Source organism: Scylla paramamosain, chromosome 9 (assembly GCF_035594125.1).
Source record: "Scylla paramamosain isolate STU-SP2022 chromosome 9, ASM3559412v1, whole genome shotgun sequence".
Taxonomy (NCBI): domain Eukaryota; kingdom Metazoa; phylum Arthropoda; class Malacostraca; order Decapoda; family Portunidae; genus Scylla; species Scylla paramamosain.
Window position 1 is genome coordinate 13,477,111 of NC_087159.1, and position 15,390 is coordinate 13,492,500.

At 41.6% G+C, this 15,390-nt stretch overlaps 1 protein-coding gene across 2 annotated transcripts in view; it reads right to left on the reverse strand.

Moving 5' to 3' along the window:
* Positions 1 to 455: 455 nt before the first annotated feature.
* LOC135103644 (serine/threonine-protein phosphatase alpha-2 isoform-like) overlaps positions 456 to 15,390 on the reverse strand; it is a 15,742-nt gene continuing 807 nt past the window's right edge. The window contains exons 2-10 of one of the 2 annotated variants that reach the window (XM_064010196.1): positions 4,010 to 4,215; positions 3,430 to 3,537; positions 3,174 to 3,262; positions 2,870 to 2,940; positions 2,617 to 2,694; positions 2,281 to 2,394; positions 1,972 to 2,115; positions 1,425 to 1,477; positions 456 to 1,194 (exon numbers count right to left, since the gene is read on the reverse strand). In XM_064010196.1, coding sequence (XP_063866266.1) covers positions 1,445 to 1,477; positions 1,972 to 2,115; positions 2,281 to 2,394; positions 2,617 to 2,694; positions 2,870 to 2,940; positions 3,174 to 3,262; positions 3,430 to 3,537; positions 4,010 to 4,215 — 843 coding nt within the window. In that variant the 3' untranslated portion in view covers positions 456 to 1,194; positions 1,425 to 1,444. Of the gene's footprint in view, positions 1,478 to 1,971; positions 2,116 to 2,280; positions 2,395 to 2,616; positions 2,695 to 2,869; positions 2,941 to 3,173; positions 3,263 to 3,429; positions 3,538 to 4,009; positions 4,216 to 15,390 lie in introns of both variants that reach the window. The other variant, XM_064010195.1, reaches the window with a different exon arrangement.

A 15,390-nucleotide genomic window follows, 5' to 3' on the forward strand; every position in this document is an offset into this window, starting at 1 on the left:
ATATATATATATATATATATATATATATATATATATATATATATATATATATATATATATATATATATATATAATGAACAAACATAGAAATTCTTGCTTACAAATACATAAATTAAACTCATAAACACAGACATAACTGTTCTTGTCTTTCCATTCTGTAATATGTATGATCTCATGTAGACCCCTTCCATAGACTTCAGTTATGTGCAGTAGTCATCAACCATATTTAGAATATTATTCTGTTGTGTCTATGAAGTAGATTGGAGTAAAGTATATATATAAATTTTAAGTGGCATATCTAGTTAAAAACTGCTTGCTGCTGAAGCCATTGCATAACAATGACATTGCAATAAGACTGGAACAATGGCTTTCAGGCTGATCTATCCATGGTAGCTATGTATGGGTCATCCCAATGTATGTGGCTCCTAGGACAGGTAATTCAAATACAAGAATGAGAAATATTTTATTGTATGATCAGTGATTAAAGTATCTGTGGATCACATCCCTACAGGAAGACAAATCTAGCTGTGGAATGTAGAAAAATCTTTTATTGACATAACTATAAAAATTTTCAGATGTAATGTAAATGCTAAATGTGCATTGATTATAGTGTTATTGGTTGGCTAATAAATCTATTTAAACAGTTTCAAATTGTTATAATTGTAATTCTATGTAAACATTACACAATAATAATTTTCTTTAGGCATTATCTCACTCAGCTTTTGGGACGACCCACTGGTACTCACTGCATTCAGAGGAGTTGAGGAGTAAGGAAGAACATCTGAACTATAAAACAGTCCAAAGTCATGCAACCATAATGCTTAGCTTTCACACTGGTTTGCTAAGTTTCTTTTGGAGGGATTTGTAATATTGGTCTCTCTAATTATCCTTCTATCTGAACATTCATATAAATACATTCAGGACAAAGATAAAACATATTTAAAGTTAAAACTTTAAATTACTGACCAGCTATATGGAAACTTATAAATCTTTGGTTTATGTCAGTCTACTCCACATAAAGATGAACATCCTCCAAGACTGAAAATATATCTACAAAGAAGGACACTGACTCTTCGTATCAGTACAGTTAATAAAACTGAGCCACAAGATGTTAATGATATTGTCCTCATGAAAGCTTCGACATGTGCTGTCTTCATAACAGCCATGCCCACCCAAACCAGAGTTGTAGTGCTACTGAAAAAAAAAAAGGAAAAGAAATGTAGTAGCAGAGGCAACAAAAGCTTCAGGTAATCCATAAAAAAAGAACTCTGTTATCAAAATTCAACATTCAGTTAATGTCTGGAGGATATAGGGAGCTCCAGCTTTCCACATATGTGTTGTACTGGAGTTATCTACTGGAAGTGCCATTGTCATGCTGCCATGTAGAAGACTTGACAAGTGACAGCCACAAATAGAATGCTCACTTTAACAAGACCTCCATCATTCATTTCTTGATGTAAGTGCGTCGGCGATCGGGCTGTTGGGGAGAAGCAAAGGAATCACATCAGTTTAGGATGAAATCTAAAAAAATTAATTGTAAATTGTGCTGGTGACTTTAACAGTTTGATTACATGCAACAATATCATTCATATAACATTATGGTAAATATCTTGTAAATATACATACATGCATATAATAAATTTCTTTCTCAAACTTAAATGAAATTTATTGTAAGACATTATTATTACTGTAAGACATTATTATTATTGTAAGACATGTAAAAGCTTTAACATCCACACTCTGCTGATCTCATAAATGGCCCTTAATAGGAAAAAACACCTTCATGAGGTAATTGTATATATGAAGAAGTATTATTCATGAAATACAAAGCCTTTCATTTCATGAAAATCACCATTTTTATTTCAAGTATGATGTTACAGTCACTCTCTTGAAGCCTTTCAGAAATTAGAAATGTAAACTTCTTTTATTTCCATCACTCAACCATCAGAATGAGGTGTGGTTGATACTCACAGGTAAGATGTTGAACCAGCAGGTGAGGTCTTCACTAACACCCATCACTGCCCCAGCATTGTCAAACTCCCCACAGTAGTTGGCAGCACTAAACAATGTTACTAATGATCTCTTCTCGAAAAACTGATAGCCATCCTCAACTACCTGAAATGAAAGCAGTAAATGACATGTAATGATGTGATAGCAGACAATTGTATCATAAATATGTCCTTCAAGTTGTGTTGCTACTACACAAATAGGCAACACACTGTCAATTATAATAATAGCTGTTCTCATTAGCACTCAAGAAGCAAGTTGCTTTGTACATACCTGGTGAGCCCGCACGACTAGACTTAGGTTATGATGCTCTAAGAAGGCCCTGAGCACGTCCCCTCCAAAGGTCCAGGATACCCCACGGTCATTGGGTGCCCAGCCTCGCACATCCTGTGGCAAAGCGCAAGAGACATGTACTTGGGGTGCAGGTCAAAGGCAATTAGAAAATCTGATGATCAGCTCTTGGGTTATTCTGTTAAGGTCAGTAAGTATTATGAACTCAATATTCATGCAATGTATCTTTTAAATAGTATTTTTCTAGAATACATGATGACTGATAATTGTCCATTGTGACTGCAACATTACCAAATAAGCAGGTGTTGCAAGGCTTACCTCCTCTGGATCAGCCCAAAGTATGTCACAGACTAGACCAGAGTCAGGAACATTCAGTGGTCTCTCAATTGCTCTCAGCTGTGGATAAAATGATTTAAATAAGGTATGGAAATAATGCATGTTTTATTTGTTATCACCACTGTATGACATGTATTATTCATGATCTTGTGAGTAAAAATATCTGCCTGATGAAAGCATGCACAACATGGACAAGAGAGAAGAGCAAGGTTGGAGAGGCAAGTGGTGTATTTACCTGTTCAAGATTGTGAAGGTCTGGAGAAAGGCCACCATGCATACACAAGATGGTGCCCTCAATCAATGCCGCTGTGTGGTGAAGTATTATATTCATGAAATGTCCAAAAATATCTTTGGATTTGACTGTGATATCCTATTGCACTAGAGGAATTTGATTTGCCTATAAATACTTATCTATAACATTGCAATACATTTCCAATGCCAAATTACTGTATAGAGATATCAGAATTAGCTGAGCAAGAACCACAGTAAACAAACAGAAGATTCATCAAGACAATGATTACACAGCATGGGGCACTCACCGAGGGGTAAGCAGTTGAAGAGGTCTGTAAAAGTCTTCCACAGCTTAACATTGTATCTTCTTTTGCACTCATCATAAAATCCATATATTCTGTAAGAGTAAGATCAGGTTTTACTAATACAGTACTAGGGCTACCGAGACTAAGATGCTGTGTTTTTCAAAATAAGAATAATGTGTACATTGGAAATCTCACCTATCATACATATCTGTATGTGAGATATAGGTAAAAGTAAACCCAAAATAGCAGCAAGTATTACCTGTTGATGGAGGCGCATTCATGGTTGCCTCTCAAGATGAAGAAATTGTTGGGATACTTGACTTTGTAGGCGAGGACTAAACAGATGGTCTCCAAAGACTGCTTGCCTCTGTTTTGTGAAGGAAAGATGATTTAATCAATTACCAGCAAGTGACAGTAAGATAGTGTACAATAATATCTTGTCTCAATAGTGATAATAATGATGATACATAATATTAGCAACAGTAACAACAACAACAACAACAACAACAACAACAACAACAACAACAACAACAACAACAATAATAATGATAATAATAATGATAATAATAATAATAATAATAATAATAATAATAATAACTAACAATAATAATAATAATAATAATAATAAAAATAATAATAATAATAATAATAATAATAATAATAATAATAATAATAACAACAACAACAACAACAACAACAATAATAATGGTAATAATAATAATAATAATAATAATAATAATAATAATAATAATAATAATAATAATAATAATAATAATAACAATAATAATAGATGTCTGTAAGAAGACAAACACAATGAATGGGGCAGGTGCGCCACTCACCTGTCCACATAGTCCCCAAGGAACAGGTAGTTTTGGTCAGGAGGGTATCCCAGTTTATCGAAGTGCCGCAGTAGGTCGTTAAACTGGCCGTGGATATCCCCGATGATGTTGACAGGCGCCTCCAATTCCACTAGGGTGGGCTGCTCCAGGAGAACCTGACGCGCCGCTGCCACCAACGCCCGGATCTGGGATTCCTCCATCCGTATCTGCGGCAGGAATGTAACAGTAGGCGGCGCTGAAGGGGTCAGTGATGTAACATTCATGATTTATAGAGAGGCAGTACAAAACACATAAAAAATAAAGATAAACAATCATCAGTTTCATCAATATATGAGTTGCGTTTCCACGAATGATGGAAATGATATTAAAAATTTGGGGCAATCATGCTGACAGGGGAGCAAGTTTCCTTCAGGGATGCTCGGGGATACACATGCGCTGGGTGCTTGAAATCAATTTTTCTTGTAATACTGTTGCACTCATGAAGACTGTGAACAACTCTGTGTGTGTGCGTGTGTGTGTGTGTGTGTGGAGAGAGAGAGAGAGAGAGAGAGAGAGAGAGAGAGAGAGAGAGAGAGAGAGAGTTTAATTTCGCATCCGGAATGTGTAACACACACACACACACACACACACTTATTGACACTGATTATTTAAAGTACTAAAATAGTAGGCAAATGAAATGCGTTAATGGTTGGCTTTCCCTGCTCAGGGCTAGCTCAGCTTCTAAGGTCGTGGCAGAACAGACGATGCTGAGTAGGTTCGATCACGGTGGCGGGGGCCTGGAGGCAGAGAGGGGGACATGACATCTTTCTGTTGCCTAAATCGACAAGATTACTGTTTGATTACATTGGCGAGGCAAATGATGACAGGCTCAGTTTAATGAGTATTTAATATGGGAGTGAAAGCTGTGACTTTGTGAGGCTTAAGCCCAAGTGCGAAGTTTACAGGAGTTTTATTGCGTAAAACATTCGGTATTTTTTCTTCTTTCTTATGGCAATACCAGCGAGTCGATGCCTTATTTTGCACTCGGTTCAAGTGGACTGACACTACATATTCCCCAGGACACCTGCCGGCAGCGCTTGGCCGCTAGCCTCGTCCAGCAGCTGCCGCTGTCATGTACTGCACACCTAGAAAAGATGGCGACTCGCATAATTGTCGAGGCTTTTTTTTTTTTTTTTTTTTTCCAAGTGTAATACTTCACAGGCGGCATTCACCTTGGACAATTTCTCTGTGGGGAATGTTGGTGCTAGAGCCAGACCGTCGTCCTGAGTCACCTGCTTCCTGTTGTGTGCTTCTCTCTCTCTCTCTCTCTCTCTCTCTCTCTCTCTCTCTCTCTTTCTGAGACCTATCAGAGAGAGAGAGAGAGAGAGAGAGAGAGAGAGAGAGAGAGAGAGAGAGAGAGAGAGAGAGAGAGCCAGCTTCACAAGAAGTGTGGAGGAGTGGTGTAGGAAAGGAAGGAGGACGGTGACGTGCTCTGATAACTTGTTCAGAGTTAGTGAAGAGCCTTCAAGGCTTACAAGTCAACCACAAGATGTTTTTTTAAGACTTGAAGTACATTTTTTTTTCACGTCATCATTCACCATTGTTCATACTTCCTCTTCCTTATATTCATTAAGAATCTTTATTTGTCTTTCTTTTCTTATTTTCTTGAACATTAATGTCTTTGTTTTCATTGTATTGTTTCTACATTAAATTCTATAGTGACTTGACCCGTCTGGCACTGACTCCATCCATTTATCATGATTCCTCAATATCGCCTTTCCCTTCTCGCTGTCACAACAACAACACAACACTCTATATCCCGTCCTATCTCTCTGCGCTCTACACTCAATATCACCAATGCAAGTATTTTTTTTTATTTATTTATTTATTTTTTTTTAGTTCCCCGTGTCCCGCAGGCAATGAAATATACCTCTGAAACAAATATTTTTCCTTCCCAATTTCGCTGGAAACTGTCCGGTGGCGGCAAGCCGAGTTGAAAGTTTGCCAAATGGAGGAGATAGAGAAATGACAGAATGGAGATGAACAGCAAGAAAAAACTAGAAGGAAAAGGAGAACATCGATTGAATGAAACAGTAAGTAGGAGAGAGAGAGAGAGAGAGAGAGAGAGAGAGAGAGAGAGAGAGAGAGAGAGAGAGAGAGAGAGAGAGAGAGAGAGAGTCCACTGAAATGTTCTTGTTTACAGTATTCACCTTCACGCTCGAGACGTACTGGGTACATGTACACGCTCTCTCTCTCTCTCTCTCTCTCTCTCTCTCTCTCTCTCTCTCTCTTTCCTTAGCATGTGATTATCTTTACTGCATCTTTAGCCCTAACTCTTGTCCCTACTCCAGTCCCTCCAGCCGTCCTCTCCTTCATCCCTTCTTGCCAACCATCCTCTCCTTCCCCTCCGTCCCTCTGCTACCTCTGATGCACCTTATTCCAGACTACTGCGTGTGGGGGATCAGCTGACGAGTTCCCTTGGTGCACTTCAGTTTCCTTTATCCGCATCTCCTCTTTTTTCATCGATATTCTCAACTTCCTCCTATATTCACTGTCCTCTCCTACCAGACTACCTTTCTTTTCCTCTCACCCCTCTCTTAGTCCTCTCCTCTCCTCTCCTCTCACCTGCCCCGTCCTCTGTGTCGTCCTCCCTTCTCCCTCCAGCCCAGCATTGAGCGGTCTGCCTCGCAGCTCCAGTGGTATTGTCAACGTGGTGTTGGGTCTTTAAAAGCCTTACAGGAAAATATCCAGAAGGGTAGGAATGAAGCGGCTACCTTTTTATTTTATTCTTTTATTTATTTATTTTTTGCATCTGAGAGAGTGGTGGTACAAGGGTGTCGTTGTGTGTGTGTGTGTGTGTGTGTGTGTGTGTGTGTGTGATAGTCAGTTATTCCCTTCCCGCAGAGAGCTTGGAGTGTGTGTGTGTGTGTGTGTGTGTGTGTGTGTGTGTGTGTGTGTGTGTGTGTGTGTGTGTGTGTGTGTGTGTGTGTGTGTGTGTGGAAGGACAACATACGAGTACACTATAATAATAAAGTTTCTCTGTGTACGGGGTTCCTGAAACCTCTCCGGTCAGTCACCTGTCATTTCAGCGAGCAGCCTTCCTCTGGGCCTCTCGGACCACGCCCAGGTCGTTGCACGCTAAGGCCCCACGCGAGTCCCGCCTTGTTTAGTTATTTGATCATTACAGTTTTCAGTATTTTTTTTTATTAATGTTTCTTTCCCAAATACAAGACTCGTGGTGTGGCATTGTGTGTAATATTCCATTGCAGAATTATTAAGATTGTTATGTTCAACGTTACAGCCTGTTAGCCGCTGCACGTAGCGGGCGGGGTACGGGAAGTGTTCGCAAATATCACGCCGCCAGTGAAGATGAGAGACTGCTGTGAAAAAAAAAAAGTATATATTCCCGAAAAGATGAAATTGTTTCCATTTAATTAATAAATTTCTTTACCGAGGAAAATTCAATACATCATTGTTAATTGAGGACTCCTCTAACACAACGATGATCTTCACATAAAGCAATGTGATCGGCATAAGACAAAATCTAATGTTGCCTCAAGATCACCCAAGGACATGTTCTTGGTGATAATAAGACTTCAGTGCATTCGCTTGGCTGCCTCTGGTGCATGTCTTGTGTGAGGCATTATGACTCATCCATCTAGTTCCATCTGGTTCATGCTTGGGATGAGAGCTCTCACAACTTTTTCGTAAACGTCCAACCCTTCAGGAAGTAAACAGTTCACGCATGGAAGCCACATAACACCTGACTTCCGATCTCTCTGAAATTTCTGATTGGGACAAAGCAAACTTAGTATTGTTCAATGCCTCAAAAACTCAATTCCTCCATCTATCAATTCGACACAATTTTGCAGACAACTATCCCCTCTTCTTCAATGACACTCAACTATCCCCCTCTTCTACACCGAACATCCTCGATATGTCCTTTACTTATAATCTAAACTGGAAACTTTACATCTCATTTCTAGCTAAAACATCTTCTATGAAGTTGGGTGTTCTGAGACGTCTCCACCAGTTTTTCTCACCCTTCCAGCTGCTAACTCTGTACAGGGGCCTTATCCATCCATGTATGGAGTATGCTTCACATGTCTGGGGGGGCTCCACTCGTACCGCTCTTCTAGACAGGGTGGAATCAAAAACTTTTCGTCTCATCAACTCCGCTCCTCTAACTGACTGTCTTCAGCCTCTTTCTCATCGCCGCAGTGTTGCATCTCTTGCTATCTTCTAGCGCTATTTTCATGCTAACTACTCTTCTGATCTTGGTTACTGCATACCTCCCCTCATTCCTCAGCCTCGCTGCACAAGACTTTCTTCTTTCTCTCACCCCTTTTCTGTCCACCTCTTTAATGCAAGAGTTAACCACTATTCTCAATCGTTCATTCCTTTCTCTGGTAAACTCTGGAACTCCCTGCCTGCTTCTGTATTTCCACTTTCTAATGACTTGAATTCTTTCAAGAGGGAGGTTTCAAGACACATCATTTAGTTTTTGACTGCAGCTTTGGGCCCTATTCGGGGACCGGCATCTCAGTGTTTTTCTTTTTTTATTGTATTTTTGTTGCCCTTGGCCGGCGTCCCTCCTACATAAAAAAAAAAAAAAAAAAAAAACTCCAGCCTACAGCATGGAGGCCTACACCGACCGCTCCTTAATTCCCTCCCCGCCCTGCCATACTGCCTTAATGGTGCGATACCATCTGTCACCGCTGAACTTGTCAGGTGTGGCTCCAGGTAGTGCGGGAAGTTTTAATTGTTACAGTATTATAAGAAAGAAGAAGAAGAAGAAGAAGAAGAAGAAGAAGAAGAAGAAGAAGAAGAAGAAGAAGAAGAAGAAACCTAATTAATGCGGCGACGAACAATATTATTAGGTCTGTTCTGAGGACTTTCTCCTTTGTCATCTTGACTTAACTGACAAACTTTGTCTTAGAATTTATGGAAGATTTGGTCTTGAATGAATGATGAAGAGAGGAGGCCGCTTCTTCAGGCAACGGCGCTACAAGATCAAGGCGAAAAACGCACCTTCTTCAAGAAGGATACTTAGTAAAAACATTTAGTCTGTTTCTTGGTTTGATAACAACTCTTCCCTCCATTTACATTCTTGTCGTGTATCCCACGGTCGCCGCGCACCTGTGGTGGCCCAGGGAGGCGAGCGGCTAGGTGTGTTAGTTGACTCTTGTATGATTAGAGTAAACAGGTTCCTACTTCACTTATTATTATTATTATTATTATTATTATTATTATTATTATTATTATTATTATTATCATAATCATAGATACATCTATTATAACCGGTCATCATCACCAGTATACCTGTGGTCTGCTCTTAATTCTCGCCACGGAAGGTAACACGATATCATGATGAATATGCCTAATGTGTCGTCCTCTGCCTGAGTAATAAAGAGGAGCCGATGTATCCTTGAGGCTGAGCTTACCCAGCCGGTGCCGCTAATCTGGTGGAGGAAAGAGTTTCTTGACTCGGTAACCTTTGGTGGCAAAGTAAACTTTCTCTTTGAATGCTTCCTCAGTGTGGTCGTCGTATTGTGCACCAGTTCAACATTGTTACTGTGGTCTTCTTTGGCATTCGGTGAGGAGCTGGCACGTGACGAGAAAATGTTTCCCAACTACATAACAGATCAGAATATCTGAACAAACTATAAATAGTCGTACTCAGGCTACTGCATCTCTTATCAACCCTCTAGTGACACAATTAGGATGCTAGGACTTACCAGGTACAAGGAAAATACTTGTCGTTGTAATTCCTATCGTTATTTGTCATAGAAAATTAACTGAATATATAACAATAATAAATATCTTTGTGATAACTATCGTTCATAAACGTCTTCGAATAACAAGTCCAAGGTGAACTGCAGAGCCGCGCCACATCTGTGAATCTTACGTAAGCCATTACAGCTGCTGCCCGGAGACAAGCGTCAGGAAGAGATGGCCAGCTACATACCAGCTAAGCTATCCCACAAGGTCGAAGGAGGCGTTATGAATATCAATAAGCCAGACCTGATGGCCATCCTTGACGCACAGACTAACACCATTCCTACCAAACGACTATGTAAAGTTAGCAACACCACTGCTAGGAACTACAGTGGTAATGTGTAGAAAGGAAAACTAAAGGCAACAAGTAAAGCTTAAGGAGTTCGAAGTGCGATTATTCCTCCGACGGTTCGATCTCATCCAGGAAACAGGTTTGCTAGGAGTCTGTATGTGGAGTTTCGAAGGGTGAGGAATATTCCCTTTGACGTGTTTTATTCATTCCTTAACAATTCTTCTCATCCTCATGCATTGTTATATTCATTTGAAATTAATTTTCTTATGCATTATAATGAAAAGAATCTCTCTCTCTCTCTCTCTCTCTCTCTCTGAGTCCCTTTAGGGTCGTCACTTCGACCTGGATCTCTCTTGTGATATTCCACCCAGTGTCAAATCCCTATCCAGCCCAGCTCTCCACTCTAATCCCTCCCTTAACGACCCGCTCCTCCTGCTTCTGCACGCGCTCCTCTTGTCGAAAAAAAAATATCCATGGGCTTTGTCCTGTCGCTCTCCCAAGGGTCCTTCACGCTTACAGACGTACATTGTTTAACCCTCGTAATTATTCTCGAGATGACGTCAGCAGTGCCCTTCCTGCCACGTGCCCAACATTTTGATGGCTGTTCTGGCTCATCTTGGGGACAACGATTCTCTCCAGTCCCTCTCTATCGTTCCTTCAGACAATAAAAACCCCTTGGCCATGTCGTACTCATTTGGAAAGGGAGAACAGTGGCGCTTGTGACTGTTGTCTCGTGATTAATATTCCTCCATTACCGAGTAGCAGAGATAAATTTAAGTTCCGTGATGACACAGGACCATATGTTTCCAATAAACACAGTGCCCCTAACCATCTGCATTAACGTTAATAACACTTCCGAATGCGGCAATGGGAGTAGATCTGAGTGCAATGCGCGTAACTCGTCATTACCTGTGTAGGATGGCGGCTCATGAGACTGGATTGTGCTACACATCCTGCCGAATATACGTGATGACAGACACACTGATGGAATAGACAGTTCGCACATGATTTTGACCTTTTAAATTTTGAAGGTTAACAATCATCGAGTTCAGAAAGGATATGATATACATGTGTAGAACTCTTGTTGGTGTTGTCATGCTGAGCGTTACGTGAAGGGCAAAATTTTTTCATGAGGGAACGTAATTCCGTGGTTTCGTATTACCAGAAGTAAAATATTTTGCAGACGTGAACATATGAGCAACAATAAAAATCCCCTCAAAATTAAATTCTTGTCATATGACTCTTAATTTGTTACCGAGGGTATAAATATTAAAGAATGTTGTTAAATAAGTATTAGTTCCTACTTTGTAAACGAAATTCAAATGCAAAATTTAGAGCTTCGTGAAATCAAAGACTTAGTACCGGTTACCTTGGCAGACTTACAAGAGGCGCCACATGATGCAGGCCACTCAACCAACGGACGGGTGGTGGCGGTGGTGGTGCCAATAGGGGCTGTTAAGCGGGCTAGTTGGTACACTCGAGATAGTCGTAGGAAGTTTCTTGGACATGACCCGCAACGCATTTCCCAGCGGTTTCCTGGGAGTGAGCGAGATTCGTCGACACCGAGGAGTGTGAAGGATCCTGTCCTTTAAAGGTTCACTTGTTTACTGTCGAGGATGTCATTTGTTAGCATCTTAAGGAAGAATGGAGTGTAGAGTAAGTGGAACAAGGTCGTGTCACTCTTCCCCCTCTGTATGAATCATACCGGCAGGATTGGATGACTTGGTGAAGGAAGGGGACGCTAGAAACACCGTAATAAACACTTCCCTTAAGTGTACAGGATGCACAGCGGGATAGTACCCGGGTGACGTCAATTATTGATGCCGAGGAAAAACTTTTGACTATTGACATGCCTCGATGTGTACCCCCCAGTGGTGGCTGAATGCTAATCGAAACCTCAGTGAAGCTCGTAGGTCCGACGCATGTGAGGAGGTGAGAGGAGCGACCATCCCAATACTCGCATTAAAAGTAATAGGGAAGTGGTCCGCTCCCCATGGACGAGTTTGTTGTTCTCTTATTATGTAAGGTTATGCTGCCCGTGGCATGGTTCAGAGCCGAGGGTGGAGGGATGGCGGAGGCTGCTGGCCTAGCCTTTAGTGACCAACAGACGCGTATCTAAGTTCTTTAAAAAAGCGAAGAGGATTTCCGGAAATCTTTGAAAACAATTAGTATTAATGTTTTTCTAAGAACCTCAGGCTCCACCCTTCGGTGTGGCCTAGATAAGCGGAAGCTGCCTCTTCGGCCCTTGGAGGTATCCGGAACTGCCACCGTTGCATCCCTCGAGGCGTGCCTCACCCGAGACAATGCTCTTGAACTCACTTCATCCTCTGTTGGGAAGAGGCTGGCCTCTACAACTGTTTTAAAGCCGACAAATTCACAAATAAAAAAAAAAGGAAGAATAAAAAAAGAATAAAGAAGTTAAGAGAGAAAGAATACTTAAATGCGGATGACATCGGCATTAGCAAGCCAAGGAATGATATTAGGAAGGACTCAGACCAGGGGTTTCATGTGGCGGGAGTAGCGGAAGGCGGGACCGTGAGTGATTTAGTGAGAGGCACCAGGACGCGGCCTCCAACAGGACGTCCCGCACAAACTTCTACCAAGGAATGACGTCACTGCCGCACCAACATGATCTCGCCAAGAAGGGTCTGGTACTTGAAAGTATCGAATCTATGACATTAAAAAAAAAAAAAAAAAAAAAAATTGCTGCAGTGCGGAAGTGATGAAAAATGTGCGGCGTTGTGGCGGGTCAATGGGGCTTCACATTGCCAACTAAAATATGATATTAAAATTTCCATGTCGGTGTTGTTACATTCTGATTTTCTAATAATTTATATTACTATGCATGAATATTTTTATTTATTTTTTTTTTCGTCCGTGTGTATGAATTCAGCGTTTCTTTTTTTTTTTTTTTTCTCCTACAGTGTGTTTATATTTCTGTTCTTGTCTACCAGTTTATTTGTCTCAATCTCTTAGAAGAACTATCGCAGTATTACATTTTTTGCATCATGTTACTGTTTTCCTTTTCTCGCTTCCTCGAATTCCCATCGTCCCCACTGTCTAAGTCTCCTCTTCATAGTGCTCTCCGCAAGGGTGACTCTTCTTCCTTTCCCTCTCCTCCTCATGTTTTGCTCGCATTTAAAACCAAACAGAGAAGCGCTTAAAGACCCAGTACACACTCTGCCTGCCTCGCTTTCTGCTTTAAGTTGCTTTGAAGGAAATGTCGGAAAGGAAAAGCCGCGTGAGGGTATGCAGGGAACGTCTACTTGTACAAGACTCATTTTCGCGTCCTTTATCTTGGTGGAAGGCGTCGGTTTGTTAAGACCCCGACGGAAACATTTTTCCTTCTTCCATTTTTTTTCTTGTTTTCCAGATATACAAAAATAAAAAAAAATGTTCTATTTACGAATGCAAGGAAGTCGTTAGTGGCAGTTATTTTTATTACGAATTTCATTCGAGTAATATAAAATTAACGTAGTTGTAATATTAATAAGAGATTATTTTGAACTACTTACTATAACAATGCGAGACTCATCTTCATGAATCTTTATTTCGTATTTGATATTTTGCACATAAGCGAACTGCATAATTTTAATTCTAAGTAAGTGAAATGTGAAAGTGGTGTATGATCACTGAAAAAGTCAGTAACAATAAATATGACAATAAAACTGAGTGACGAGATAATGATTTAATTTGCTTCAAACCGTCCGGCAAACCGTAATAAGAAAAAAAAGTAACAGCAAATAATTATTATGATAGTGGTCATGATGTGTGGTGAATAGTGACGGGATATGGTGGTGTGCGAGGGTGCTGGTGGTAGTGGTGGTAGTGGTGGTGATGAGTATAAAGGAAGTGGTGATTCTGGTGGTGGCGGCAGCAGCTTCTACACCTGCGATGCCTTGAGCACAATGGCCACTGGGCTGGTGGTGACGCGATGAAGAGGCAGAGAGAAAGAATGTTATTGCGGTGGTGGTGGTGGTGATGGTGGTGATGGTGGTAAGGGTAAACGTTCGGTGGTGATGACTGTGGTTGTGGTTATGGTGATGACTGTGGTTGTGGTTATGGCACTGTTGTTTGTTTGTTTGTTGTTGTTGTTGTTGCTGGAGGTGGTGGTAGTGGTGGTGGTGATAATGGTGAGGAGTTGGTGTTGGTGGTGAATTGGATGGTACTGCAGTGTTAATGGGGAAGGTGCAGGGGCATGTCATGAAAAAGAGAAGAATTATGTTGTTGTTGATTATAATGGTGATGATTATGATGATGATGATGATGATGATCCTTCAATGCAATAGACACTTAGCGGGCCTTTTTCTGACTTTGTCGTCTTTCTTGCTTGTGACGATGACAATATCAAGGATCACAGTTAGAATTAGGAAGACGAGGAGGAGGAGGAGGAGGAGGAGGAAGAGGAGGAGGAGAAATTGCAAAGAACTCGCGTGTGGGGGGACAATGACAGCGGTGAGTGGTAATGATGAAGGTGGTGGCAATGGTGGCGGAAGTGGTCGTGATGGTGGTGGCGTCAGGAAGAGCGTCTCGTCCTTATCAGTTGTTGACGTTCAAGCACGAGGCGGCAACGGCGGTGGCGGCGGCAGCGGGGCAGCTGGCCACCGCTGCGCCGCATTGATCTGCTGCGTGTGGGCGGAGGCTGCAGGGTGCGGGAAGCTGACGGAGACTGTTCTGTTGTCACGCTCCACACCACCACCACCACCACCACCACTACTCCCACATGCCTCTCAGTGCCTTGTCCCTCCGGCACACGTTCCCAAGCACGTGCCAAGACTCCTCAGACGGCGCCCTCCTCTCTCTCTCTCTCTCTCTCTCTCTCTCTCTCTCTCTCTCTCTCTCTCACACACACACACACACACACACACACACACAGAAGCCTTACCGATATCAGGAAAGGAATGAAACCGAGAGAAAATATAATTTACGAGTAAACAAAGGATCTCCCCCTCCAACACACACACACACACACACACACACACACACACACACACACACTCTCTCTCTCTCTCTCTCTCTCTCTCTCTCTCTCTCTCTCTCTCTCCCGTCAGTGTCTGTCAGAGCAATTCCACTCCTTTTCTCTGTGGTTCTTGAAACACACACACATACACACACATTTGCAGAACGGACGAAGTGACACTTCTGTTTGCATCTGATGTGTTTTCCTAAGTAATTAAAATACGCGCGTGCGCTTGCGCGCGCGCGCGCGCGCGCACACACACACACACACACACACACACACACACACACACACACACACACACACACAGAGAGAGAGAGAGAGAGAGAGAGAGAGAGAGAGAGAGAGAGAGAGAGAGAGAGAGAGAGAGAG